This window comes from Haliotis cracherodii, unplaced genomic scaffold (genome assembly GCF_022045235.1).
Source record: "Haliotis cracherodii isolate W230 unplaced genomic scaffold, xgHalCrac1.p SCAF_12, whole genome shotgun sequence".
Classification (NCBI taxonomy): Eukaryota; Metazoa; Mollusca; class Gastropoda; order Lepetellida; family Haliotidae; genus Haliotis; species Haliotis cracherodii.
Genome location: NW_027266267.1, coordinates 44,568,737 through 44,596,291, shown reverse-complemented (window position 1 = coordinate 44,596,291; position 27,555 = coordinate 44,568,737). Strand labels below are relative to the sequence as shown.

General features: G+C 39.9%; 3 protein-coding genes across 3 annotated transcripts in view; all 3 read left to right on the top strand.

Annotated features, from left to right (window-relative positions):
• The window catches only part of LOC139457927 (uncharacterized), a 92,912-nt gene that overhangs the window by 53,673 nt on the left and 11,684 nt on the right, over positions 1 to 27,555 (top strand). The gene's annotated exons all lie outside the window — the stretch shown is intronic.
• On the top strand, positions 4,361 to 21,045 carry LOC139457926 (uncharacterized). Its single transcript, XM_071239269.1, has 10 exons — positions 4,361 to 4,397; positions 5,049 to 5,199; positions 6,594 to 6,772; positions 16,614 to 16,886; positions 17,078 to 17,359; positions 17,978 to 18,259; positions 18,683 to 18,871; positions 19,143 to 19,167; positions 19,501 to 19,544; positions 19,801 to 21,045. Exons 1-10 carry the CDS (start codon positions 4,361 to 4,363, stop codon positions 19,845 to 19,847), a joined length of 1,509 nt encoding a protein of 502 aa, XP_071095370.1. The 3' UTR covers positions 19,848 to 21,045.
• Positions 20,225 to 26,687, top strand: LOC139458013 (uncharacterized). Its single transcript, XM_071239329.1, has 3 exons — positions 20,225 to 20,256; positions 21,674 to 21,897; positions 26,422 to 26,687. The coding sequence occupies exons 1-3, from the start codon at positions 20,225 to 20,227 to the stop codon at positions 26,685 to 26,687; spliced, it is 522 nt and encodes a 173-aa protein (XP_071095430.1).

Genomic DNA, 27,555 nt, shown 5'->3' with positions numbered 1-27,555 from the left:
GAAACGCTTCAGATTGATTTATTACAGACGCCTGATTTGGGCTACAATGTCATGCTATATAAAATGTCCCTTGTCCTTAGGATACACCACCAACAAGGTATTTGTCAAACCGAATGGAGCAGAAGCAGCCACTGTTTGACTTAAAAGACTGGATTGGGTGTGCCTTGTGCATTCCATTGTGTTGAGATGTTACTAAAAAATCCATTACATTTAGATTTCAATGACTGTTGCCGTACACCTCCATAACAAAACCCAAATAACATCAAGACTTGAATAGTCTCTTTGCAACCTAGGTCAGCAGTAAAACACATTGAATAGGAACTTGCGGGTTACGGCGAACGTAGACGTCACGTGACCTGTTGTATTCGTGGGGTACATCTAAGGGTATTCCTGAATATATATTTCACTCCGAGCAGGTAAGTAGTGCTTTAAAGTTGTTGAAGACTACACCGATAGTGCTGTCTGTCTTTTCTATGGCTATATTTCATCAACGTTGTTGGGAAATGTATCACGTACCTCAAAAACTCATTTTGATATCAACAGTACACTGCCATGACCGGTTGAACTTGGTGGGCACAAGTGCGTTGGTTTCACTTTAGAGAAACTATCGTGCCTGTGACCCTTTGCGATCTCCTCTCTTTTTCTACAATCCATTAATTGGTCTGTGTTATGCTTGTCGTAAGACCCGCCGTGCTGGAATATTGCTAAAAGCGGCGTAAAACCATACTCACTCACTAACTTCTCGTGAGAGGCGACTTACGGGTTCGGATCGTCAGACTCACTGATTTGGTTGATGCATATCCTCGTATGCATGTCATGATGTCCAGACTCGAGTATTTACAGACCGCCGTCATATAGCTGGAATATTGCTGAGTGCGGCGTTAAACAACATACAAACAAACAAACCAAAGAACCATGGAAAAGGCAGAGGTATGTCACATGTCGGTAACATAGCAGTAGCACGAGGTGTAAATGTGGTTTATGCGTCCTTCGTTAGGTTTTATGCCATGATGTGGTTTTATGCGTCCGTCATTAGGTTTTATACCACGATGTGGTTTTATGCGTCCCTCATTAGGTTTTATATCACGATGTGGTTTTATGCGTCCATCATTAGGTTTTATACCACGGTGTGGTTTTATGCGTCCTTTGTTAGGTTTTATGCCATGATGTGGTTTTATGCGTCCTTCGTTAGGTTTTATAGTACGATGTGGTTTTATGCGTCCGTCATCAGGTTTTATACCACGATGTGGTTTTATGCGTCCCGCGTTAGGTTTTTTTAGTACGATGTGTTTTTATGCGTCCGTCATTAGGTTTTATACCACGATGTGGTTTTATGCGTCCCGCGTCAGGTTTTATACCACGATGTGGTTTTATGCGTCCCGCGTTAGGTTTTATACCACGATGTGGTTTTATGCGTCCCGCTTTAGGTTTTTTTAGTACGATGTGTTTTATGCGTCCCGCGTTAGGTTTAATACCACAATGTGTTTTTATGCGTCCCGCGTTAGGTTTTATACCACGATGTGGTTTTATGCGTCCCGCGTTAGGTTTTATACCACGATGTGTTTTTATGCGTCACGCGTTAGGTTTTATACCACGATGTGGTTTTATGCGTCCCGCGTAAGGTTTTTATACCACGATGTGGTTTTATGCGTCCCGCGTTAGGTTTTATAGTACGATGTGGTTTTATGCATCCTTCGTTAGGTTTTATAGTACAATGTGGTTTTATGCGTCCGTCATTAGGTTTTATACCACGATGTGGTTTTATGCATCCGTCATTAGGTTTTATACCACGATGCGGTTTTATGCGTCCCGCGTTAGGTTTTATACCACGATGTGGTTTTATGCGTCCGTCATTAGGTTTTATACCACGATGTGTTTTTATGCGTCCCTCATTAGGTTTTATACCACGATGTGTTTTCATGCGTCCCTCATTAGGTTTTATACCACGAGCTGGAGACAAGCAGCAAAGGAGGTCAGTGGTATAAAACCTAGCGAGGGATGCATAAAAACACATCGTGGTATAAAACCAAACGCAGGACGCATAAAACTACATGTAATACTGCTACAATTGTGGAGAAGCAGGGGTCACCTCCTGAGGGGGGTGCCCAAACCAGCATAACCACATGTTCTATTTTTATCATTTTTCTGTATAACATCACCATAAAATATACAATAATGCTTATTGATGTTCCAAAATCACAGGAAGTATTCAGGTATAACCCCTCTGGATGCGAAAAAATAATTAGCAATGTCAAATCGTCTGTGGAGACAAATACATCCCGATAGTTTAATGTCAGAACTCACGTAAACGCGTAACCTGCTTGGGAGTAGTGGTAAGAAAGTAGCATTTTCTTCAAACGCCATAAATTTTCTTCAGCAACGCATGCTTGCCGTAAAAGGTGACTATGCTTGTCGTAAGAGGCGACTAACGGGATCGGGTGGTCAGGCTCGCTGACTTGGTTGATGCATGTCACCGTATCCCAATTGCTTAGACCGATGCTCATGATGTCAGCCACTTGATTGCCTGGTCCAGACTCGATAACGTACAGACCGCCGTCATATAGCGGGAATATTGCTGAGTGCAGCGTTAAACAACAAACAGATAAAAAAAACTCCTTAACACTCATTCTTATGAGCTAACGCACACACATTCACTTACTTACTCCATAGGTGCCGTCATGTAGCTGGAATATTGCTGAGTGCGGCGTAAAACAACCAACCAACTCCATACATTATTTGTTTTTAAATGCTGTTTTTATATCGCTGTACTCTCGTTACCCCCATTCCAAACATTCCTCGTTATAAGAGTTGGCCAATGCTTCGATAGATTTCTCGGAACGAATATCAGCTGTTACATTGTAATACTGGGTCGCTTTGACCTGACGTTCAGCTACCATAAGGTAGACGCCACCGGGTAAACAACGTTTAATCGCATAGCGCCCTTTGTGCTGTGTCACGTACGCCTGTTGGGCGATGACTGGTTCCCCTGTACCTAGGTAAATCAACAAAGAAGTTACATTTGATCAAGCGTGAACTGCGTAATGCATTTGTTTGTGTGTTGTATAACGCTGCACTCAGCTGTCTTCCAGCCACATGGCGGCGGTCTGTATATGATCGAGTCTGATCGATTTCATTCATGATCATAAACATAGGTTAAGTGGATGTCCATTCAGACCTTCATGTTTGCGCCATTCTCAATCAGCTTCTTAAGGGCTTCATAATTTCACAAGAGCCAACGGGGGGCTAAGTTGCCTCTGACCGAGCAATTAGATGTACAGATGTGCGTCCCTTAGACGAGCAAGAAACCTACGAGACTGTGTTGAAAACCCATTCGCCCTCATTATGCTTCTTGGTTTGGTTGCACCAGACCCGATCTTCTGCGTGATAACCGTTTAACATCTGCCTCACTTTATTCCCCTTCCCACATCACGCTGACACGTTGTGCATCACCACTTCTTCTCATATCACCCGAAGGCCGGGAGGTCGTGGGTTCCAACCCCGGCCGCGTCATACGAAAAAACGTTAAAAGATAGTACTTGTTGTTACACTGTCTGGCGCTCGGCATTAAGGGGCTAAAACAAGGGCTAGTCTGCTCGTAGTCAGTATACTGTGTCTGGGTGTGGTATTTATGTTAAAACTGCGGCATGGTATCTCAGTATACATGTAAAATAGTCCACACACACACACACACACACACACACACTCACTCACACTCACACACTCTCACACACACAAGTCGCTATATAAGTGCAACAATCATGAACGCGATAGGAAACCCTATTTCACAACACCTCTTCCCACATCACGTTGACACACCATGAAAAAAACTGAACTACTTGAGGCTGTGTTTAACTGAACTCAAACTCAGTCGCTCACGATCACATTCGCACCACTCATATTCTGATTAAGACAGGAATGAAGAACAATTTCCCTGAGCCATATCTGAGACATGTAAAGTAGGTTTTATTTTTCTATTTTAGGCTTTTTGTTGCTGGACAATATGTTGATGCATACGTTGCTGCTGCTTATGGGTGTTGGTGAGTAAATGTTGATGCATACGTTGCTGCTGCTTATGGGTGTTGGTGAGTAAATGTTGATGCATACGTTGCTGCTGCTTATGGGTGTTGGTGAGTAAATGTTGATGCATACGTTGCTGCTGCTTATGGGTGTTGGTGAGTAAATGTTGATACATACGTTGCTGCTGCTTATGGGTGTTGGTGAGTAAATGTTGATGCATACGTTGCTGCTGCTTATGGGTGTTGGTGAGTAAATGTTGATGCATACGTTGCTGCTGCTTATGGGTGTTGGTGAGTAAATGTTGATGCATACGTTGCTGCTGCTTATGGGTGTTGGTGAGTAAATGTTGATGCATACGTTGCTGCTGCTTATGGGTGTTGGTGAGTAAATGTTGATGCATACGTTGTTGCTGCTGGTGGCTGTTGATTAGTAAATGTTGATGCATACGTTGTTGCTGCTGGTGGCTGTTGATTAGTAAATGTTGATGCATACGTTGTTGCTGCTGGTGGCTGTTGATTAGTAAATGTTGATGCATACGTTGTTGCTGCTGGTGGCTGTTGATTAGTAAATGTTGATGCATACGTTGTTGCTGCTGGTGGCTGTTGATTAGTAAATGTTGATGCATACGTTGTTGCTGCTGGTGGCTGTTGATAAGTAAATGTTGATGCATACGTTGTTGCTGCTGGTAGGTGTTGGGGAGTAAAGAAGTAAATCTTATCATAATGTAACCTCTGTCATGATGACATTCCCGTTATCTGTAATTCCAACAAGAGTTGAGGCTCTCCACAGATCACTAACTGATATTCAACTGGTTCCTTATTTAACAGTTTTCCTACAATTTTCCCTCATCTTACCTTCGCAATTTGCTGTTTTAATTATGGTGGGGTGAAATGGAGGTAAACGTCGCGTTCAAGAATGTTCCACTTATATAGCGACGTGTGTGTGTGTGTGTTGTTGTTGTTGTTGTTGTTGTTGTTGTCCTTCGGTTAAAAGGATGTGGAATAATGTACTGCTGTGTTCCTCTTTTGCAGCTAACGTGGTATCACAAAGAATAAAACTGGTTCCTGGACCAAGCGAAGGTCGTCTAGAGGTCAATTATAATGGCACATGGGGAACAGTTTGTCATTCCAGCTTTGCCAACCAAGCGTCTGTTGTTGTGTGCAGATCTCTCAACCAGCCCGCGTAAGATGAATCATTTAAGATAAATAATTCTGTCACTTCACATTCCAATCACAACATGCCAATATCCGATATAAAACAACTCTGCATTGATTGTTTATAAATATCGGGTACCTTGCACATCTGCTAAAATTTGGTAACCGGTAGCCTAGGCCAAAAGCAGATTTGCAGAATGTTATATGGATGTTCTCAATACTTTTGCCATATACGGTTCCACAAAGTCCCGAGTCACACATAACTATCGGCTGGATTTAATCATTAAATATTTAACGATTTTTACCTTTTAAAACAAGTAGAGGATACTCCGAAATACCTGGATATTTCCAAGATTGTAGTTGTTGGGACACTCGACGAGATACGAGGAATTACTGTCTGTCTTTCTCCGAGTTTAGTGTGGGCAATCCTCTTTCTCACGCATAATCAACTTTACTGCAAACAGTACTGGATCCCACCATCAGCCTCCTTCGTAATTTCTAGCACCTGTAACCCAAAAGAAAGGTATCCCAACGCAACAGTAAAGGAGCGACCTTTTCACCGCACATCTGATTGTGTGAAATAGGTCGTTATTACTATTCAAATTTAGTATATTTGTATCACTTGTACTTAAATACCCCAAACGTATGAAACGGGTTGATGCAATTGATTCATTTACAATGGCAAATGCTTGTTAACAATTTTATAAGTCAGTATCAGCGAGAGCGAGAATGTCAGTTGAAGTGAGTATGCAAGAGAAAATATGACGATTATTTGTAAGGGTCGCCATAACACGTGGCTGTCGAGCATTTAGTTGAACTGCTTATGCATGTAAACGATTTCTAATCGTACTCCAGTAGTCTGATGAAAGTTGGCAGCAATTGGATTCACCTTTTTGGATCGATTTCGAAAAGGCTGGTTTCGGATCAATCGATCCTGTACTCTTGTCTTGACCTAGGACGTCCTGAACGGGATCTATCGTCAACATGTTGGGTTTGTTGGTAGCTATTCCATAGTCTGCATCACAGACTGTTCACATTGCACTTATTGGCCACTGCGCGCTGACTTCTCTCAGTTTCCAGCATGCCGATAACTGTTGGACGCTCCGCGCGTTGCCGAGGCCGCATCGTTAATTCATACGCAAACTATGAATAAAATCAAGTAAATCACACGCGTGTAGCTACTTCGTGCGGCACATGCATACTATTGGATGTGTTTTGGCGTTGAGTTTTACAGACATAAACCTCTTGCAGAGGATGTTTGTTGTCAACACTTATCTTTGTTCTAATACTTGGTATTAAAATTTATATTTCATGTTCCGCTTCATTTTAAGTGTATATAGTCAACATATATATTAAGTTCTCTTCACATTGCAATCAAGACAAGCAAATAGAAATAACGATATATATTCTTATTGCCTTCAGAAATCATTCCTACTGGGTCTACGGTTCTGTGTATGGGACAGCTCAAGTCAACCCCTTGCTGTCTTATGTCCGCTGCACGGGTACCGAGAACTCAATATTTGACTGCATTTTGACTCAAACAGTTCCGAACAGGTCATGCCCTAGTGCATCGTATATTGTTTCCATCATTTGCACAAATGGTGAGCATGATTTAATCATTTATTTGACATAAGCATATTATATTACATGAAGTTTTATCTCAAGTTGAAATACACCAGATATATACGAACCATTTGTGGACTCACACAGGATAAGGAACAACATTAATGACATCACTGTGGTGTTTTGTTCTAAACATATAGACAGTTCTATCAAACACAAACTAACACATTGAATAACATATGAATAACCCTAGTCGTAAACCCTAGATAGACTTAAAACCATGCTTCGGTACAATAAACTTTTGCCCATTCCTCTTTTGTATTCAAAAATACCATAAAAATCTGTACAAAGAAAAATATATTGCTGGGTCCAACAAATGTACATATGTACCACCAAATCCCTGTCTCAACGATTAACCATATTCGTTAATACAATCAAGGAAGGATTTTTATATGTTCACAAAAAGTATTTGAGACAAGTGGAATTAATACCATGTGGGTTCCGAAAAACTTAAAGGATTTGCTTGACTTTTTACAATCTCAGAAAAGAACCAGGTGCAATTTTGTCAAAGCATTTGAATTTTCTACATTGAACACTACTATCTAAGGTCTACTAATACAGGCTGAGTCAACAGCTCTCATGAAATTAATAGGCGGTTAGGCCATGACACTGACTGCTTCGATGATGGGATTACAAGACTTTACAAAGGCATAACTTTTGCATACAAATCAAATGTTTATGAAACTGTTTGGGACCATTTCGATGACAAACAGGCTTGGAACAGGCATATTTCGTTATTGCAACAACCAGCAATGAAAGTAAAATATAACATTATAAAAATGTGTTTGGAGAAACTATATTCATGAAAACATGTTTACAAACCTGTTTGTGATCGATAGTCATTGTCATTTCCGTAGACCACCATCATAAGGATTTGGCAGGAGGGGATTTGAAAGTCCATCAGAAAACACTCGTCCCTTCGAAAGGCCACCAAAACAATTTCCCGACATCACTGAAGTCACAGCTTATCAAATTCATGAAATTCATTTCAGGACACACACAATTATGAAAATCATACACAAACCACTATTTCTAAGTCACACATGTATCAATGCTTTCAAAAACAGGCTTTGAAAACTTTTTCTACAACCTGTCACCACTATACTGGCATACTCGTTGATTTAAAAGAAATGACTTGCCGAGTCCAAGGAGTGCAGAGCAGGATGCTTTGAAATTAGAACATCTATCTTTGGACTAAGTTTTGTTGGTTATTTGTCAACTTCGTTTTGAAAGACTGTGTGTTTTGAACACTTATTTTAAACTTCTCAAGACTATGGGTATTTTAATGTTGAACTTGATTCTTATTTGTTACACATATTACTACCTGTGGTCACTTTCCAGAATGGTCTAAGATTGCGGACCTTTGTAACCTGTGTTACACGTTGCAAGAGAGCACCGTTTACAAAGCGTTGTTGCTTTCATGGTAGTATGGAGATAAAGCGCTCTGTTCCAAGTTAAAATTAGAGGCATCTACTCAACAGTGTGACTACATCAAATTTCAAAACACAGTAGGTTGATCTCCTAAATAACCATCAAATAGACAATTCCTTTCCCCTGATTTACCAACCTGAACTATACTAGCCTCATAAAGAAACTGTGCACGGAGAAAATATAGATATAAGGGCACACCGTCCATATATGAAATATAGGTTTGAACACAGCAATTATTGGAGACATTCAAACGCTCATGCACGTGCCATGCGATATGACGTCATTGATGGGGGCCTATGGACGTGCAATGTGTTACTGCACGTGCATCCTGTGCACCTGTACACAGCATGTGCAACTCAAAATTCGCTGTCAGTTTGGAAAGCATGTTCTGTGGTCATTCAAAAAATCAAAACTTCCCAGGCGCAGACACAAGCGTATCACAAGCAAATCATGCCAAGACTGAAGGCTGCTCAGCATCATGAAGCCATCGGAATGATCCGAGCGGGAATGAGGCAACAACAGGTGGCAACACATTTCCAATGCCATCGTAACACGAGATCGGCATTGGTAAGGCGTTATCAGAACACAAATGACGTTGCCGACCACCCACGTTCAGGACGTCCCCGAGTAACGACGCCAAGACAGGACAGATGGATTCGAGTTACACATCTCCGACACATGGTCCAAACGGCAGTAACGACGTCCCAGACAATTCCTGGACTGCGCCGTATTCATCCCAACACTGTCAGGGATCGTTTACGTCAGTACGGGATTCGACCACGACGCCCTGCCATACGTCCCATCCTGACACACCGTCATCGAGTCAACCGTCTAAGATGGTGTCGAAATCATGTTCGCCAACCTCGAATATGGTGGAGAAATGTTGTCTTTACAGATGAACCGAGGTTCAACATTTCCCACAGTGACGGGCGCCAACGTGTCTACCGGCGTTTGGGAAAACGTTATGCACGCAACTGTATTGTGGAGAGGAATCGTTTTGGAGGTGGCTCTGTGATTATTTGGGGTGGGATAACAGGCACGACACCGAACCCCCTTTGGTGGTTGTTCAGGGCAATCTCACCGGTGTTGGCTACAGAGATCAGATTCTGAGGCCTGTGGTCATTCCTTTCCTGCATCGTCATGGCCCGGGATTGACATTTCAACAGGACAACGCTCGTCCTCACACGGCTAGGGTCGTAATGGATTTCCTTCACCATAACAATGTCATGTTACTGCCATGTCTGCAAATTCTCCAGATTTCTCCCCAATAGAGCATGTGTGGGATGAAATGGGGCGCCGTCTGCGTCGTCTTCCACATCCTCCAGATAACGTCCGTGACTTGGCACAGGATTTGAGGAGGATATGGCAGGCCATTCCCCAGGCCTTCCATGCCCATTTGGTGGACTCCATGCGTCGCCGATGCACTGCTGTGATTCACGCACAGGGTGGTCATACCCGTTATTGACTTTGTGACTTTGTCGTTTGACCCCCTACTCCATTTTGATCTTCTGACGTCATCGTAACAGATGTTGTTCAGGTCCCGTTGACATTTTCTTATGGTCCGATCGTTCAGCTGCTACAGCGTCTGCATCATTTTGTTCTTGCTGTGTTGTATTTCAATCCAGAACATATTTTCTCCGTGCACAGTTTCTTTATGTGGCTAGTATAGAAATAAAGGAGACCCCATGAGACCGTTTCATCAGTTATATATCTAGATCTATGCATAAAAACTATATGACAGACATGAGAGATGACTTCATTGTGGGGAACTTGTGTGCAGCTCAAGCCCAGTTGTCTACATTTCACACCATTTGCGGTACAATCGAGCATGCTCTTTTGACCAAGATTTTTAAAAGCGTTTGATGACTCTTGTGTCATTCACCCATGTCATTTTTGTGACAATCACTTATGTCATTCGCGTGAATGTCGTTACAAACAATAAAGAAGTAGTAACGTGTCATGTCTCTATGCGCTTCTTCAAAGCTTTCAATCTCCAGAAAAGATATATATGATCAGCTTTTGTCATCAATCACTGTCCTCGAACCAATGCCACAATCTTTCACGTTGTCGAACATGATCTTTCTACGAAGATTTGAAAGAGCATCTTACGAGTCTTACTCAAAACTAGTTTTATCAAGGTTAAAGCATTCAGGGCCTCAGGAAAGCTTTCAAACAGTTGTATGATGGATATGTGGACGACATTTCCAAATTTGATTCATCAGTGATAAGAATGATGTCCAATGCAACTTCCTATTTGACTTGTACCATATGCATCCGTGATTTTTCAGGTGAACAATTGACTAGCCATTGCATGAGTTTGTGTCACTAGTGGGGCAGGATACGCTAACCTTTTCGCGAACACTTGGTCTCATCACTATTTGATAGTGTTTCATAAACACATGTACCTAATATAGTCGGAATCGTGCAATCGACTCTATTTTGGCAAGGTATTTCTTATAAATAGGGAAAGAGTTTTGTTGGGTTTTTTATTTACCTTCCTGCCATTTTCGCTGCCACCAAGGCAAAGAGGCCATTACCAAGGAATCTTGGAAAACATTTCTCTGACCCTGAATATTTTTATTTGTGTATGTCTTTTTTTTTCTCTTTTTTTTTCAATATACAATATTTTCATATTAAACAGCAGTGTAACTGCTTGGAGTTATGCAATATGACATGGTGAAATACCGATAAAGGGACATAACTCTGATAACACTATGCCAATGTTTGCAGCACTGTAAACAATACACTTCCCACTTCCCACAACTACACATTACTCAGTACAATAAATCATGTCAAATTCAAATTCTATTTGCAATGCTCCATTATATAACACATGCAAAATACTCGTTTCCTGCTGAAATACATAGACTATAAACTTTACATAACACGGTTTAGACAGGACTTGTGACCATAGCTCTGTGTATGTTTAACCTATGTTAAACTAAATACATAATTGACAAATAAACACTGATCTTTAATTAACTTCTAATATTAAGGAACATCGCCTTTTTAAGAATAACTAAACACGTGCTTCAACTGTAGATGACAATGTCACAAATGAAGATTAATTCCGCCAGTGACCCCTTGGGTAGACAGTGACCTCCTGGTTGTGGTCACCTGTCACTGATGATCACGTGATACAAAGTTGCTACGCGAGGAGGAGGTGTGTGATCACCTGACGCATTAAATCTGATGCTGGGATCTGTCAACAGTGTTGTCACCCATCGATACTGTATCTATATTGAATATATACATAGTTATACAACTAAACATATCTATATGAGGTTATTTGGTGTTGTTTGGGGTGTGTCTGTGTGATCACGTAAAGCATGAGATCTGGCGTTAACAGCTGGGATCTGTCAACAGTGTTCACATCCAGCATAACGGTATCTATATTGAATATATACATAGTTATACAAATAAACATATCTATATGAGGTTATTTGGTGGCGTTTGGGGTGTGTCTGTGTGATCACGTAACGCATGAGATCTGGCGTTAACAGCTGGGATCTGTCAACAGTGTTCATATCCAGCATAACGGTATCTATATTGAATATATACATAGTTATACAAGTAAACTGATCTATATGAGATTTTTTGGAGTTATTTAGGCGTGTGGGTGTGGGAGTGGGAGTGGGCGTGGGTGTGATCACTTGACGCACCAGCATAAAGCTTTCACTGTCTATGCTACAGAGCTGATATGACTCAGCAATTTGTAAAATCGAGAATCACGCCGATTCGCCAATGCACATGAAGCCGTACCCACTATGTTCTTCAACGTAGGCATTTTGGGATAAGAATTCACCCCACCAACCTATGATTGATGTGAGAAGCGACATATTGGATCGGGTGGTCAGGCTGGGTGACTTTTTTTTTCTTTTTTCTTTTTTTTATTATTCCATTCCATATATATTGTTACAAGTGTAGGTATTAACATGTACATATAAGACAGAATTAACACAAGTTATAGTTTTCATAGGTGAGGACAGGCAGGTTGTGTTGGATGTATCGTTTTCTCAAACTGAGAGGGAGATTATAAATATTTGTTTACAAGAAATAAATGATTACTAATTAACAGGAAGTATGATTCAACTGCTTCGTTAGATTATGAATTGTAAGTTTTGCCATTTCTGAGCATACTGGTTAAATTGATTATTTTTTTTAGCGATAAAACTTTCCAAACAAATTGTGTCTTTTAGTAGTGAAAGAAATTGCTCGAAAGATAAATCTTGTTGTTTTATGTTTGATATGTAGATGAATCTTTTTGCTAATATAATAATATGAATTGTTACATGGTTTTGAGTGGAAACACCAAAAAAGATATTAACTTTCGAAAGGATAAAATTTGTTTGCAGGTTTTTATTTAGGAAGTTTTGAACTTTAAGCCAAAATTGTTGAACAGATTGGCAATCAAAATATACATGAGACATATCTTCAGAAGCAGTTTTACAGAAAGTACAAATATCTTCATCGACAAGTTTCATCTTGAATAATTCTTTCTTAGTGTAAATTATTCTGTTTATAAATCGATATTGAAAATCTAAAAGTTTACAGTCGCCTGTGCATTTTCTATAACATAGAAGTATATTTTTCCAATCCAAACCTTGAGGAAAAAACATATTCCAGTATTCTAATGATTTCGGTATGGTATCATTCCTAATCAGTTCATCATAAAAAGTCCTTGATTTTTTAACGTTATTAAAGAAGTGTTTACATACATTGTTCAGCTGAACTACATTAACATCAAGGGTTTTGTCTCTGATTTGAAATCTCCAACTCTTTGGAATATTGTTCAGTAATTTTTGAAAGTCTAGAAAAGTTCCCTGGATCTTATATTTTTGTTTGAAATTTTCAAAACTAAGAAAACCGTTGTTGTCGCAAAGGTCTCTAACACTCTGAACACCTCGATTAAACCAGTTTTTTATAATATAAGATGAATTAAAAAAATGGTGGTTCATTCAGAATGTGGTCTAAATCATATTCATACAAACTCATTTTTTGGTAAAATATCTTCCAAGCAGACAATACATCTCTCCAAAAAGGGTTGTCATGTTTAGATAAACATTCTACAGCATTAGAACCAAGTTTGAAAAGATGTTTTAGAGGGAAGATTGTTATAGAATCTTCATACTTTTTTATATACTTTTGTAATGAAGATAGTTTGAGAGCATTGATAAAACATTCAATATCTATCATCCTTAGACCTCCATCTTCATAATTTCTGCTAATAGTTGATCTCTTAATTTTGTCGTTTTTGTTATTCCAAAGGAATCTAAAAATTAATGTGTTTAGGTCGGTAATAAAAGCTTTGGGTGGATTGGGTAGAGCAGAGAAGATGTGTACCAGAGTTGATATAGCAAGAGTTTTGATAACCGTAATTTTTCCAATAAGAGTTAAGGTTCTTCTGCGCCAATTAGCTAGTAGTCTATTAATATGTTCTATTCTTTTTCTAGTATTGATTACCCAGAGGTCATTCAATGAAGCATTTAAAGTTATCCCTAAAATTTCAAAATCTCCCTTATACCAATCAAGTTTAAAGTCATGTGCTAAAACTAGATTACTTTCAGACAATGATCCTATCCAAATTGCTTTTGTTTTTTCTACATTTATTTTAAGTCCTGACATTTGATAGAATTTGTTGAGGGTATCCATTGAAGTATTAAGGCTTTTTTCAGATCCATCTAGAAATAATTGAGCATCGTCCGCATACTGACCTAGTTTACTTTCCTTATCGTTAATTGTTATACCTTTTATATCTGGATTTGTTCTTATCATAATACCTAGAATTTCTACAGCGATAATAAATAAATAGGGTGAAATTGGATCTCCTTGTCTACATCCCCTCTCAAGCCCAAAGAATGATGATAGATGTCCAATTTGAATAACAGATGTAGTGGTATTAGAAGTCAAAATACCTACCCATTTAATGATGTTCGGTCCAAAACCAAATTTTGTCATTAGTTGTATTATAAAAGATTTAGAAATTGTATCAAAAGCCTTTTCAAAATCTATTAGTAGGAGTAGGCCAGGTTTGTTAAGTCTTTTGGTTTCAAAGATGATATCATAGAGCTTCCTAGTGTTTTCGCTTATACATCTACCTGGAATAAATCCTGTTTGATTATGGTGTATGATTGTATTTAAGGTTTTTTTAATTCTATTAGCAATACATGAGCTGAAAATTTTATATAAAGCGTTTAGTAGTGAGATTGGGCGCCAGTTTTTTAACAATTTTCTGTCTTTGTTTGGTTTAGGAAGACAGGTGATGACTCCACAGTTCATTGTACACGATAATGAGTTGTCATCATAGGTTTCCTGTATGAATCTAAATATCCATTCTCCTAAATCATTCCAGAAAAATTTGAAAAACTCTATAGGGTAACCGTCTATTCCTGGACTTTTATTATTTTTCATAGATAAGACTGTTTTTTTAATTTCCTCTTTTGAGAGATCTTTTTCTAGGTCTTGATATTCTTTTGCACTAATTATAGGTGTGTTGATTTCTTCTAACAGGTTATTATTAACATTATTATTATTGTAGGTCTGTTTATATAGTTTAGAATAAAAGTCCTTTAATTCATCTAAGATTGTTTCACCATCTGTAATAATTTCACCCTTTTCTGTTTTAATGCTATTAATTAGTTTAGTGGTATAATGTCTATTTTCAAGGTGGCAGAAATAGCTTGTAGGTTTCTCTCCTTCGTACCAGGTTATTCTTTTCCTAATTAGGGATCCTTTTACCTCCTCTTCATGGTATTTTTCTAACTGTTTTTTCATTGTTGATAGATCGGAAAATATTTTTTCATCTGTATTTTGGAAATCATTTCTTATTTTATCTTCCAGAACCCTAATATTTTCTTCCAAGTCTTTTAGTTTCTTGTTCGTATCTTTCTTTAAAAAGGAAGAGACAGAGATAGTTTTACCTCTTATCTTCATTAAGAAAGTTTCCAGAAAAAGACAATTAGAAATTTTTAGTTGCAATGTTGAATTTTTAATATGAGAATCGATTTCCTCTTCAGTGTATTTGCTATCAGCATACGCATGTAATGTTTCTTTTAGAGTCTCCTTGACTATCTTACTATACTCTTCTTTTTGCAATAGTGAGGTGTTAAATTTCCAATATCCCCTCCCCCTCTCTTTACTTAAAGCGTTCGAAAATGAAAATGTTATTGGGGAGTGGTCAGATTTATACCCTGTCATGATAGCCGTATCGCATGAGAGGATATACAAATCCTGTGAAATAAGAAAATAATCTAATCTAGCCTGTTGTTTTGGGTTCTTTTTCCACCATGTAAATTTTCTGCTGTCAGGGTTTTGTTCTCGCCAAATATCTACTAAATTAAGTTGCTCTATTTTCTCTGTAATAATCTTTCTTGCACTAGGGTTATTGATATGTTTATAATTTTCTAGATCTACAGATGGATTTAATACCAGGTTCCAATCACCACATAAAATCGTTGATTCGTTTCCCAATTCTTCAATTAAATCAAATATTTTTATATAAAATGAAGGATCATCTTTATTTGGGCCATAAAGATTAGTCAATGTCATTTTAATTCCATCAATAGTTAGATCTGTTATAATATAGTTCCCCTTATTGTCAATATAACTTTTATGAATTTTAATTTCAGTGTTGTTATTAAATAAAATAGCTACTCCTCTAGAGTTGGTTGTAAAAGGAGCTATAATGCAATTAAGTCCCCATTCGTTTCTAAATATGTCTCTATCTTTATCAGAAATGTGAATATCTTGGAGACATATTACAGAATACTTCTTTTTGCGCCAAATTTTCATAATTTCAAGTCTTTTACTTTTTTCTGCAAGCCCTCTCCAATTAGCTGAGACTATTTTAATCTTACTATCCATCTGTGAAGTTTGATGAAAAATGTGTTATACCTACACATGAATTAATAAAGACAGATGATGGAATGGAAAAAACTTCTTTTTTTTGTAACTAAAACAAACACCATAAGTGTAAAACTAGGATATGCCCTGCTATCTGCCTTTGTTTACAATAAATAAGTAAACTAATGTCAACAACAGAAATGTACAAACATAATTCAACACTGCCGGTTTTCTCTTACTAAATCTTAACATGGTATATGCAGACTGGTCATGTCTAGAGAATCGGATTCATACAAACAAACAAAACAAAAATTTGTGTATGTCTTTTGCTTTTGGCAGAGATTTCATATATATATATATGTGTGTGTGTGTGTGTGTGTGTGTATGGAAGGGGCTTGTCGCTTTTATTTTACTGACTAAAATACGACGTAAGTTTTAGAAAAATAATCTGTGTAAACATTAATAATTAAGGCCAGATTGGTTGACTGATTGTTAAAATGCATCATATGTCTTTATCAGTACTGTTATCTTTACCTTTTCTTGCAGAGAAATTGCCAGTTTGGTTTATATATGGAACTACGCGGATCAATCCTCAACAAACAGTTGATATATTTGAGAAAGACACTGCCTACTGTTGCGCTGGAAACGGCACACAACCCAAGGGAATAATTTGTGATGTACGTCAAAATGGCTACGCTTCGAGATCATCTTGTTGTAGAGGTATATCAACTTCTAAAAGATCGTACGGAGGACAAGCAAACTGTTCTGTCATACACTGGCAGTATGAGGAAACGGCGTTCATCTTCCTCAATATCTTATGTAAGAAAGTTTTATTGTTCCAACTACTAGTGATTAATGTGTACCCTCAATCATGCGACTTGTTATAAGAATATGCTGCGACACAAATACATCAGTACAAAGCACATCACAGAATGACAAACATAACAACTGATTCTCATTACGCATAATTACGAAATTCCTTTACTTATTTTATCATTGTTGTGTTGCAGATCCACCTGAATCGTTCATGACGTCTGACGTTAAGATTCTAGAATATTCATCCGTGAACATAACGTTGGTTAACCTGCCAAACCCTCTCCCGTATTTAACAACATGGCGTAAGACCGGAACGAGGCTGATCTGGAATCAAACCGAGGCATACCGGAACTACAGAAACATCAGTCGTTTGGACGGTGGCGAATTCCTTGTGAACATCACCAACAGAATGGTTTCGTCAAGGGGGTTAGTCAGGGAGGCCTGGGGCCTGGAGCTGCTGCACATTGACGTCCTCTGTAAGTCAGCAAAACATGTCTCGTCATTGTTCTTAATGCCTGAGCGTCTTATGCAATGTATCAACAACTAGCATTCATATAATGAGCTAGACATACACAGTGATACAACAGATACATAATTTAATGTAAAGTTAATGTAAAGTAGCGTGGCCGTTTGAAAGCTTTGTGGGTTTAACCTCAAATTTACAAATAATACAACAGAAGCTCCACCTCATTGTGAAGTTGTTTGTTTTATGGGAAACTAAAATTGACATTTACATTCGAAAGAGGCTACTTTGCAAACTATTTTTACGAGGTTAAATCAATGACTTTAATACTCTAATCTTAGAGTACGTTTATCAGCTAATATAAACATTGTAAGTTAAGAAAAAAGCTTTATATTATTCGCTTACATTCTGATATGATTACACTGGTTGACCACCAGCATTCAGGTGTGGAATCTTTAAACTTGACTTTAGTTATGTTGACACGAATCAAGTGAATCTTCATTTCTAATGAATATTTCCTGAAAGCAGATAGCATTATGTTGCAAAGTACTTCTATGCTTTTGCATAGATCAATGTTGCATTATACAACTAGGTTGTGTCAGTTGATGTTTTATTTTAACTTTGTATTTAGATAAGCCCACTGTGTCCTGTCCTCGAGAGTATGTGGTTGTCAAGGGGGAAACCATCAACATCACATGCAGCATCGACGCCAACCCTGCCCCACATCTCTATATCTGGACAAACTCAAGAGGTGATAGTGTGCAGCAAGGGACCCAACCCACCCTGACACTGACGGCTGGGGGACCTGCCACCACCGGGCGGTATAAGTGTACAGCCATCAACAAGATGGAAAGTACAACCGGAGCAATGGAGTCAGGAATTGGATTTGGAGATGTTCTGGTCACTATTGGAGGTATAATTAATTACTGACTTCCCTTGTTTCATATTACGCTTTATTAAAACTAGTTGTTGTAAAAGAAATATTTCTTGTAAAATCGTCTAATAAATTATGAATTAAATCGTATACTGGCATTAAATAGATATTGCAATTGTTTCCTATACTTTAGGTATATGGGAGATATATGGATTATGTGCATATAATTGTACGATCAATTTCGAGTCTTGCCGCTAAACCTCTCAATTACGTTTGATGACTTGTGTTTCAGCAACCTCTTTTTCAGGTTAACATGCGTTTGTGTTTCTGTACAAATGCAGGGCTAATTTTCAAGATAGGTGCAAGGTATTCCATAAATGCTGCACCTAATACTTCCTCTCTAAATGATATGTATATGTCAATGGAATAAATGATAAACTAAAATATTTATTCTCGATTTAGATCAGACACAGGTCCTTCCAGGGGTCACAGGAACTGCGAGAAGCACGGAGATCATATCAACTAACACACCATTACAAACAAGAGATGACAATACGTATTTGTACATACTTATAGCATTTGGAGTTGTCGCCCTTGTCGTAACAGTGGTCCTGGTTGTCGTCGTCATCAGGATGAGAAAGGCGTTGAAAGGTTTTCACCTCTATTTTACCTTTTACGCTGGTCTGGTATTCTTTGGCTTTGACGTTTGTCATATTGGTAAATGTTACATTGGAACCAGAATCAGCTTAATTAATAAGATGTTCACATAGAGCGCCAAAAATATTAATTCCACTTCAGTTATCCATTCCCAAACAACTGTAGGTACGGATCGTGCCAGTAATTGTTCTACACAGATGCGGTCTTTAAGCATGACCGATACCTATGACCAGGGAGTTTATGCTTTCTTTCTTTCCCTTTGTAGAGACGAAGGGGAATGGCATAAACAGGTATGATTGCGAGCAATATCGCTTTTAAATTTATCTTCCCACTTTAATATCATACATGCAGCAATTTTTGTCTTATCCAAATAAGTTATAATGTGTGCAAATACGTTGCTGCAATTGTAGTAACGATATGGGTCATCCATACTATTTCGTGCTCAGTTACATTTCCAGCCTCTAAATAACACTCATGGATATTATTGCGTGAGTGGACCCTTGTAAAAGCAGAGTAATGGCCTCAAGATAGCATGCCCCACAACACAGAATGGAGGCTAGTTAGAGACGAAGTCTTAATGTTACAATTACCACACCACAGTTCTACTCTTTGTTATCATACAGGGACGAGATGACAGAGAGAGTGAGACGTGTTCAGTACACTGCTGGTAAGTCTCGGCTAACATTCAATATTCATGTATAGCGAACTGTTTGTCAAGGTTTGAAGTATAGGTCATTTCTCTTCTCTGTATTTTCAACAAAAACTGTGACAGAAAAAGCCCAACATCTTCTTGATTTTGTCGTTGTTAAGGATGAAATCACATAATGGAAGCTAAGAACCCGTTTCAGACATGGCATCTTTGATGTTTGTGGATAGTTTAATGATAGTTGGCTCCCAGACTACTCTACCTCGTTCCTTTTCAGAATCGGACTACGCATCTCTGGAGTCGCCTGCAGCAGCAAAGTATTGAACAATCACTATATTGAACATATTTTGTTGTTTAACGCTGCACTCTGCTATTTGACGGCGGTCTGTAAAATAATCTAGTTTGGACCAGACAAACCAGTGATTGACATCATGAGCATCTATCCACGCAATTGAGATACGGTGACACGTATCAACCATGTTTAGCGAGCCTGATGGTCCGATCCCGTAGTCGCCTCTTTACAAGCATAGTCGCACTACATGCTATGTAACACGGGACGTTTTTTTCCCAGCCCCTTTCTTGTAATGTTTCAAAATAGTGTAGGTTTGATTACCGTTTATTAGTTCCCCGTTGCAAGTAGCAGGCCAACATACATGTAATAACTCTTCCGTCTATTACTTGTAATCGTGATCTTTCAAACAATGTTCTTCCTCCTGCAGGGTATTTTGGAAATGTAACACAGTATTTTCATTCATAGGAGCATTTCGAAGATACCGTCCTTCATGATTAATATATTGCTACTATGAATGAAAATACTGAGTTGGCCCCAACGCACATATCTGAATGAAAAGAACAGTCTCGTTGATTTTTGAAGAGTACGTGAAATGTATATTTGAACTTGAACTGTTTTAGAAAAATTATTAGGTTACAAAATAATTACATATGTGTGTTCGGGTTTCACATTCTTGGTCAAACCCAAGAAAAAAATCAACCACTCTCAAATTCACAACACAAATGATTTCACGTACGTTATGCTTAGGTTACCTATATGGCTTCTCTAGTGGCATACATTATTGGGGTTTTCCAAATAGGGAACAGATTACATATTTCATAGGTTTGCTGTTTATCTTTTACGTAGCATTTATCAATTCGCAGTAAACAAAGAACACTGTGGTTCCTTCAAAGCTTTTGCAATGTGACAATGAATTGATATCATTATTTTAGCCTTTCTCTGTCCTTCATATAATTTGTGATGGCCTGTTTCAGTGACACCATATTTTCATATGTGATATCTTGCAACTCATATTAGCTCCTAACTAATTAGTGAAGCACACCTTGAAGATTTTAACAGCTGCTTCAATAATATTTTGTAATCATGTTGCTTATTGGTGATATTGTTTGTGTCAATCAACGTTTTAAAAGTGTGGGGTTTTTTCAAACTTAGGAACATTATTCCGTGCTAATTCCATAGTACTACAGATTCAATGTGATATTCAGAATGCCTTCTTTAGTTTTCAAGACCATTTATTCGTACTATCTGCTTTCATTATTCGTTTTTATTCATGAAATAAATTCACGGAATAACACGAGCATTGTCACAGAGTTTTAGCCCGTGTCAGTGTGAATCCATTGATGCACGCCCGACGCTCTTGGCTACAAGTTTGATCTCATCAAAATCAGATCTTAGTTCTTGCTACCGCCAAACAAAGATCTGAGGACATCCCATTACAGGTCACGTCAGAATGATTTTTCGTGAACTTTGACTGACCAATAAAATTACTAACAAGAGGTCTATATTTGACAATCAGAAAGCAGCTTTCTTGAGCTATAAGGAACTAGGTTCAAACTGGCGGCTTCCTTTTTAGACCACGCTTTGAAAAATATTTAAACCCTGTTCTCAATTCAAAATTTCAAAACTGAAAGACTGAAATCACGAAAGATTGGTTGGTTGGTTTGTTGTTTAACGCCGCACTCAGCAATATTTACAGCTATATGATAGCGGTCTGTAAATAATCGAGTCTGGACCAAACAATCCAGTGATTGATATCATGAGCATCAATCCACGCAATTGGGATCGATGACATGTATCAACCAAGTCAGCGAGCCTGACCACCCGATCCCGTTAGTTGCCGTTTACTGCGGCGTTCCAGCATCAACGGTGTCCCCACCTGTACGAACAAGAAGCTACTGACAGATATAGTCAGAGGGGAGTGGAACTTCACCGGATACGTAGCAGCAGATTCTGCAGCTCTCGTCAACATGATCCAGAGGCAGAACTACTTCAACAACACCGTCTACGCCGCTGCTGGCTGTCTGAACGCTTGGTGTGGCCTCGAGGTGCAGGAGGGGGATCTAAGAGTGTATGACTCTATCAGTGAGTGAAAACAATAATAATCGTCAAGGTTAAGAAGCTTGTCTCAAAGTGTAGAGACTTGCCTATGGGTGTGGATACTTGTCTAAGGATGTGGATGCTTGTCTAAGGGTGTGGATGATTGTATGGATGCTTGTCTAAGGGTGTGGATGCTTGTCTAAGGGTGTGGATGCTTGTCTAAGGGTGTGGATGCTAGTCTAAGGATGTGGATGCTTATGTTGATGCTTGTCTAAGGGTGTGGATGCTTGTCTAAGGGTGTGGATGCTAGTCTAAGGGTGTGGATGCCTGTCTAAGGGGGTGGATGCTTGTATGGATGATTGTCTAAGGGTGTGGATTCTTGTCTAAGGGTGTGGATGCCTGTCTCAGGGTGTGGATGCTTATGTTGGTGCTTGTCTAAGGGTGTGGATGCTTGTCTAAGGGTGTGGATGTTTGTATGGATGCTTGTCTAAGGGTTTGGATGCTTGTCTAAAGGTGTGGATGCTTGTCTAAGGGTGTGGATGTTTGTATGGATACTTGTCTAAGGGTGTGGATGCTTTCTAAGGGTGTGGATCCCTGTCTAAGTGTGTGGATGCTTTTGTTGATGATTGTCTAAGGGTGTGGATACTTGTCTTCGGGTGTGGATGCTTGTCTAAGGGTGTGGATGCCTGTCTAAGGGTGTGGATGCTTGTGTTGATGATTGTCAAAGGGAGTGGATGCTTGTCTAAGGGTGTGGATGCTTGTCTAAGGGTGTGGATGCCTGTCTAAGGGTGCGGATGCTTGTCTAAGGGTGTGGATGCTTGTGTTGATGCTTGTCTAAGGGTGTGGATGCTTGTGTTGATGCTTGTCTAAGGGAGTGGATGCTTGTCTAAGGGTTTGGATGCTTGTCTAAGGGTATGGATGCCTGTCTAAGGGTGTGGATGCTTGTGTTGATGCTTGTCTAAGGGTGCGGATGCTTGTCTAAGGGTGTGGATGCCTCTCTAAGGGTGTGGATGCTTGCATGGATGCTTGTCTAAGGGTGTGGATGCTTGTCTAAGGGTGTGGATGCTTGTCTAAGGATGTGGATGCTTGTGTGGATGCTTGTCTAAGGGTTTGGATGCTTGTCTAAGGGTGTGGATGCCTGTCTAAGAGTGTGGATGCTTGTGTTGATGCTTGTTTAAGGGTGTGGATACTTGTCTATGGATGTGGATGATTTCTAAGGGTGTGGATCCCTGTCTAAGGGTGTGGATGCTTGTCTAAGGGCGTGGATGCCTGTCTAAGGGTGTGGATGCTTGTGTTGATGCTTGTCTAAGGGTGTGGATGCTTGTCTAAGGGTGCAGATGCTTGTCTAAGTGTGTGGATGCTTGCATGGATGCTTGTCTAAGGGTGTGGATGCTTGTCTAAGGGTGTGGATGCTTGTCTAAGGGTGTGGATGCTTGTCTAAGGGTGCGGATGCTTGTCTAAGGGTGCGGATGCTTGTCTAAGGGTGTTGATGCTTGCATGGATGCTTGTCTAAGGGTGTGGATGCTTGTCTAAGGGTGTGGATGCTTGTCTAAGGGTGTGGATGCCTGTCTGAGTGTGTGGATGCTTGCATGGATGCTTGTCTAAGGGTGTGGATGCTTGTCTAAGGGTGTGGATGCTTGTCTAAGGGTGTGGATGCTTGTCTAAGGGTGTTGATGCTTGCATGGATGCTTGTCTAAAGGTTTGGATGTTTGTCTAAGGGTGTGGATGCTTGTCTAAGGGTGCGGATGCTTGTCTAAGGGTGTTGGTGCTTGCATGGATGCTTGTCTAAGGGTGTGGATCCTTGTCTAAGGGTGTGGATGCTTGTCTAAGTGTGTGGATGCTTGTCTAAGTGTTTGGATGCTTGCATGGATGCTTGTCTAAGGGTGTGGATGCTTGTCTAAGGGTGTGGATGCTTGTTTAAGGGTGTGGATACTTGTCTAAGGGTGCGGATGCCTGTCTAAGTGTGTGGATGCTTGCATGGATGCTTGTCTAAGGGTGTGGATGCTTGTCTAAGGGTGTTGATGCTTGTCTAAGGGTGTGGATGCTTGTCTAAGGGTGCGGATGCTTGTCTAAGGGTGTTGATGCTTGCATGGATGCTTGTCTAAGGGTGTGGATGCTTGTCTAAGTGTGACGATGCTTACATGGATGCTTGTGTAAGGGTGTGGATGCTTGTCTAAGGGTGTGGATGCTTGTCTAAGGGTGTGGATGCTTGTCTAAGGGTGCGGATGCTTGTCTAAGGGTGTTGATGCTTGCATGGATGCTTGTCTAAGGGTGTGGATGCTTGTCTAAGGGTGTGGATGCTTGTCTAAGGGTGCGGATGCTTGTCTGAGTGTGTGGATGCTTGCATGGATGCTTGTCTAAGGGTGTGGATGCTTGTCTAAGGGTGTGGATACTTGTCTAAGGGTGTGGATGCTTGTCTAAGGGTGTTGATGCTTGCATGGATGCTTGTCTAAGGGTTTGGATGTTTGTCTAAGGGTGTGGATGCTTGTCTAAGGGTGCGGATGCTTGTCTAAGGGTGTTCATGCTTGCATGGATGCTTGTCTAAGGGTGTGGATGCTTGTCTAAGTGTGACGATGCTTACATGGATGCTTGTCTAAGGGTGTGGATGCTTGTCTAAGGGTGTGGATGCTTGTCTAAGTGTGACGATGCTTACATGGATGCTTGTGTAAGGGTGTGGATGCTTGTCTAAGGGTGTGGATGCTTGTCTAAGGGTGTGGATGCTTGTCTAAGGGTGTGGATACTTGTCTAAGGGTGCGGATGCCTGTCTAAGTGTGTGGATGCTTGCATGGATGCTTGTCTAAGGGTGTGGATGCTTGTCTAAGGGTGTTGATGCTTGTCTAAGGGTGTGGATGCTTGTCTAAGGGTGCGGATGCTTGTCTAAGGGTGTTGATGCTTGCATGGATGCTTGTCTAAGGGTGTGGATGCTTGTCTAAGTGTGACGATGCTTACATGGATGCTTGTCTAAGGGTGTGGATGCTTGTCTAAGGGTTTGGATGCTTGTCTAAGTGTGACGATGCTTACATGGATGCTTGTGTAAGGGTGTGGATGCTTGTCTAAGGGTGTGGATGCTTGTCTAAGGGTGTTGATGCTTGTCTAAGTGTGACGATGCTTACATGGATGCTTGTCTAAGGGTGTGGATGCTTGTCTAAGGGTTTGGATGCTTGTCTAAGTGTGACGATGCTTACATGGATGCTTGTGTAAGGGTGTGGATGCTTGTCTAAGGGTGTGGATGCTTGTCTAAGGGTGTTGATGCTTGTCTAAGTGTGACGATGCTTACATGGATGCTTGTGTAAGGGTGTGGATGCTTGTCTAAGTGTGTGGATGCTTGTCTAAGGGTGTTGATGCTTGTGTTGATGCTTGTCTAAGGATTGTGGATGCTTGTCTAAGGGTGTGGATGCTTGTCTAAGGGTGCGGATGCCTGTCTAAGGGTGTGGATGCTTGCATGGATGCTTGTCTAAGGGTGTGGAGACTTGTCTAAGGGTGTTGATGCTTGTCTAAGGGTGTGGATGCTTGTCTAAGGGTGTGGATGCTTGTCTAAGGTTGTGGATGCTTGTCTAAGGGTGTTGATGCTTGTGTTGATGCTTGTCTAAGGGTGCGGATGCTTGTCTTTGGGTGTGGATGCTTGTCTAAGGGTGTTGACAGTAAAACATAAGACGAGGGAGTTATATGTCAAGTCACATATCACGCCTGTCTGAAAATGAACATATCGCGTATCTTGACTTTCATTTAAATTAACAGAATCGCCAATCACGCCCCCTCTCACTATGTCTACTATGACTGGTGTCATATTCCCCTGCGAGTTATCTTTGTCGATGGCTAGTATAACTAAACTGCTAATTTTCCGTAGACAGTATAGACAAGCAAGTAGGTTTATCCAAAGTGAGTGAGAGTGAGTTTGGTTTTAAGGCGATGTTAGCAATATTCCAGCAATATCATAGCGGGGGTACACCAGAAATGGGCTTCAAACATTGTACCCATGTCGGGAATCGAACCCAGGTCTTTGGCCTGACGAGCGAACGCGTTAACCACTAGACTACCCTACCGCCCTTTTTTCCAAAGTGGCGTCGATATACAAAGTGGCGTAGATAACTGCTATTACAGACTGACCAGTTATGTCAATCACTGGATTGTCTGATCCAGACTTGAAGATCCTTTTTTGAACCTTCTTCAGCGAGAAGGCGGCTAGGGATCAAGGGGTATGACTTACTGACTGACCAATATACTGACCAGTTATGTCAATCACCGGATTGTCTGATCCAGACATGAATAGTCCTGTATTCTTATATTGACTTGGTTGATAGATGTTATCATATCTCTACTGAATAGAACGATACTCGTTATGTCAATCACTGGATTGCCTGGTCCAGACTCTAATCTTTAATCTTAATAGACTTGGTTCCTACATACCATCGTATCGCAATTGAATAGATCGATACTCGTTATGTCAATCACTGGATTGTCTGGTCCAGACTCGTATATTCACATATCGCTGTTATATAGCTAGAATATTGTTGAGTACGGCGTTGAACAATATAAAAAGTTATCTTACCACCATGTTATTGTTTACAGTTGATGCCATACATCAGAACAAAGTGTCCGAGGCTTTTGTCCGGGAGCAGATGAAACCCCTCCTCTACACCAGACTCAGACTCGGAGAGTTCGACCCCCGGGAAATGAACCCTTACTACCTCGACATTGATGACGTCGTGCTGAGCTCCACACACCGACAGCTGGCTGTAGAGGCAGCGATCAAGAGTTTCGTCCTGCTGAAAAATATGAATAACTTCTTACCTATCAAGACACGTTATAACCACATTGCTGTGAGCTTCATTTGAACTTCTGGATTAGACGTATAGGTTAGGAACCAACGTCTCAATGTAAAGACTAAAAGCAAAATACGCTGCTGAAATTAGATTTTAATTCCTTTGACCAGTATGTGATTTTTAGCACAGCACAGCCAGACAATGTATAATTCAGTTATAATTGTTTACATGTCGAGCTTCAATGAATTGAAAGTTATGGACTTACTTCAAAGATTTCCTTCAAAACTGATTCTAATTTCTTGAGAATTTTTCAAAACAGATGAAAACAGAAATAGAATGCGGCCGTGTTTAATGCTTCAAGTCACATCTGGGAATGCTCAAACTCCTTCAAAATTGACCAATAAACTCATTCCTTTTTCTTAAGACATTATCATTACGGATACATACTGAAATAGAATGCGGCCGTGTTAATGCTTCAAGTCACATCTGGGAATGCTCAAACTCCTTCAAAATTGACCAATAAACTCATTCCTTTTTCTTAAGACATTATCATTACGGATACATACTGAAATAGAATGCGGCCGTGTTAATGCTTCAAGTCACATCTGGGAATGCTCAAACTCCTTCAAAATTGACCAATAAACTCATTCCTATTTCTTAAGACATTATCATTACGGATACATACTGAAATAGAATGTGGCCGTGTTTAATGCTTCACGAAATGCTCCTGTAGGTGACAACAAGGGGGTTTATAAACACAAATGCAATTCGCGAACACCTGGTATCAAAACTATTGGATGGTGATTCATGAACACATGTTTTATTATATCGGCAATTAACTCTCCTTTCAGAAGAGATTTCTTACGATTATGGAAAGCGTTTTGGATCATGTATATAAACCCCAGAAAGCAGCTCATTAAACCACAGGGGCGATCGGGTA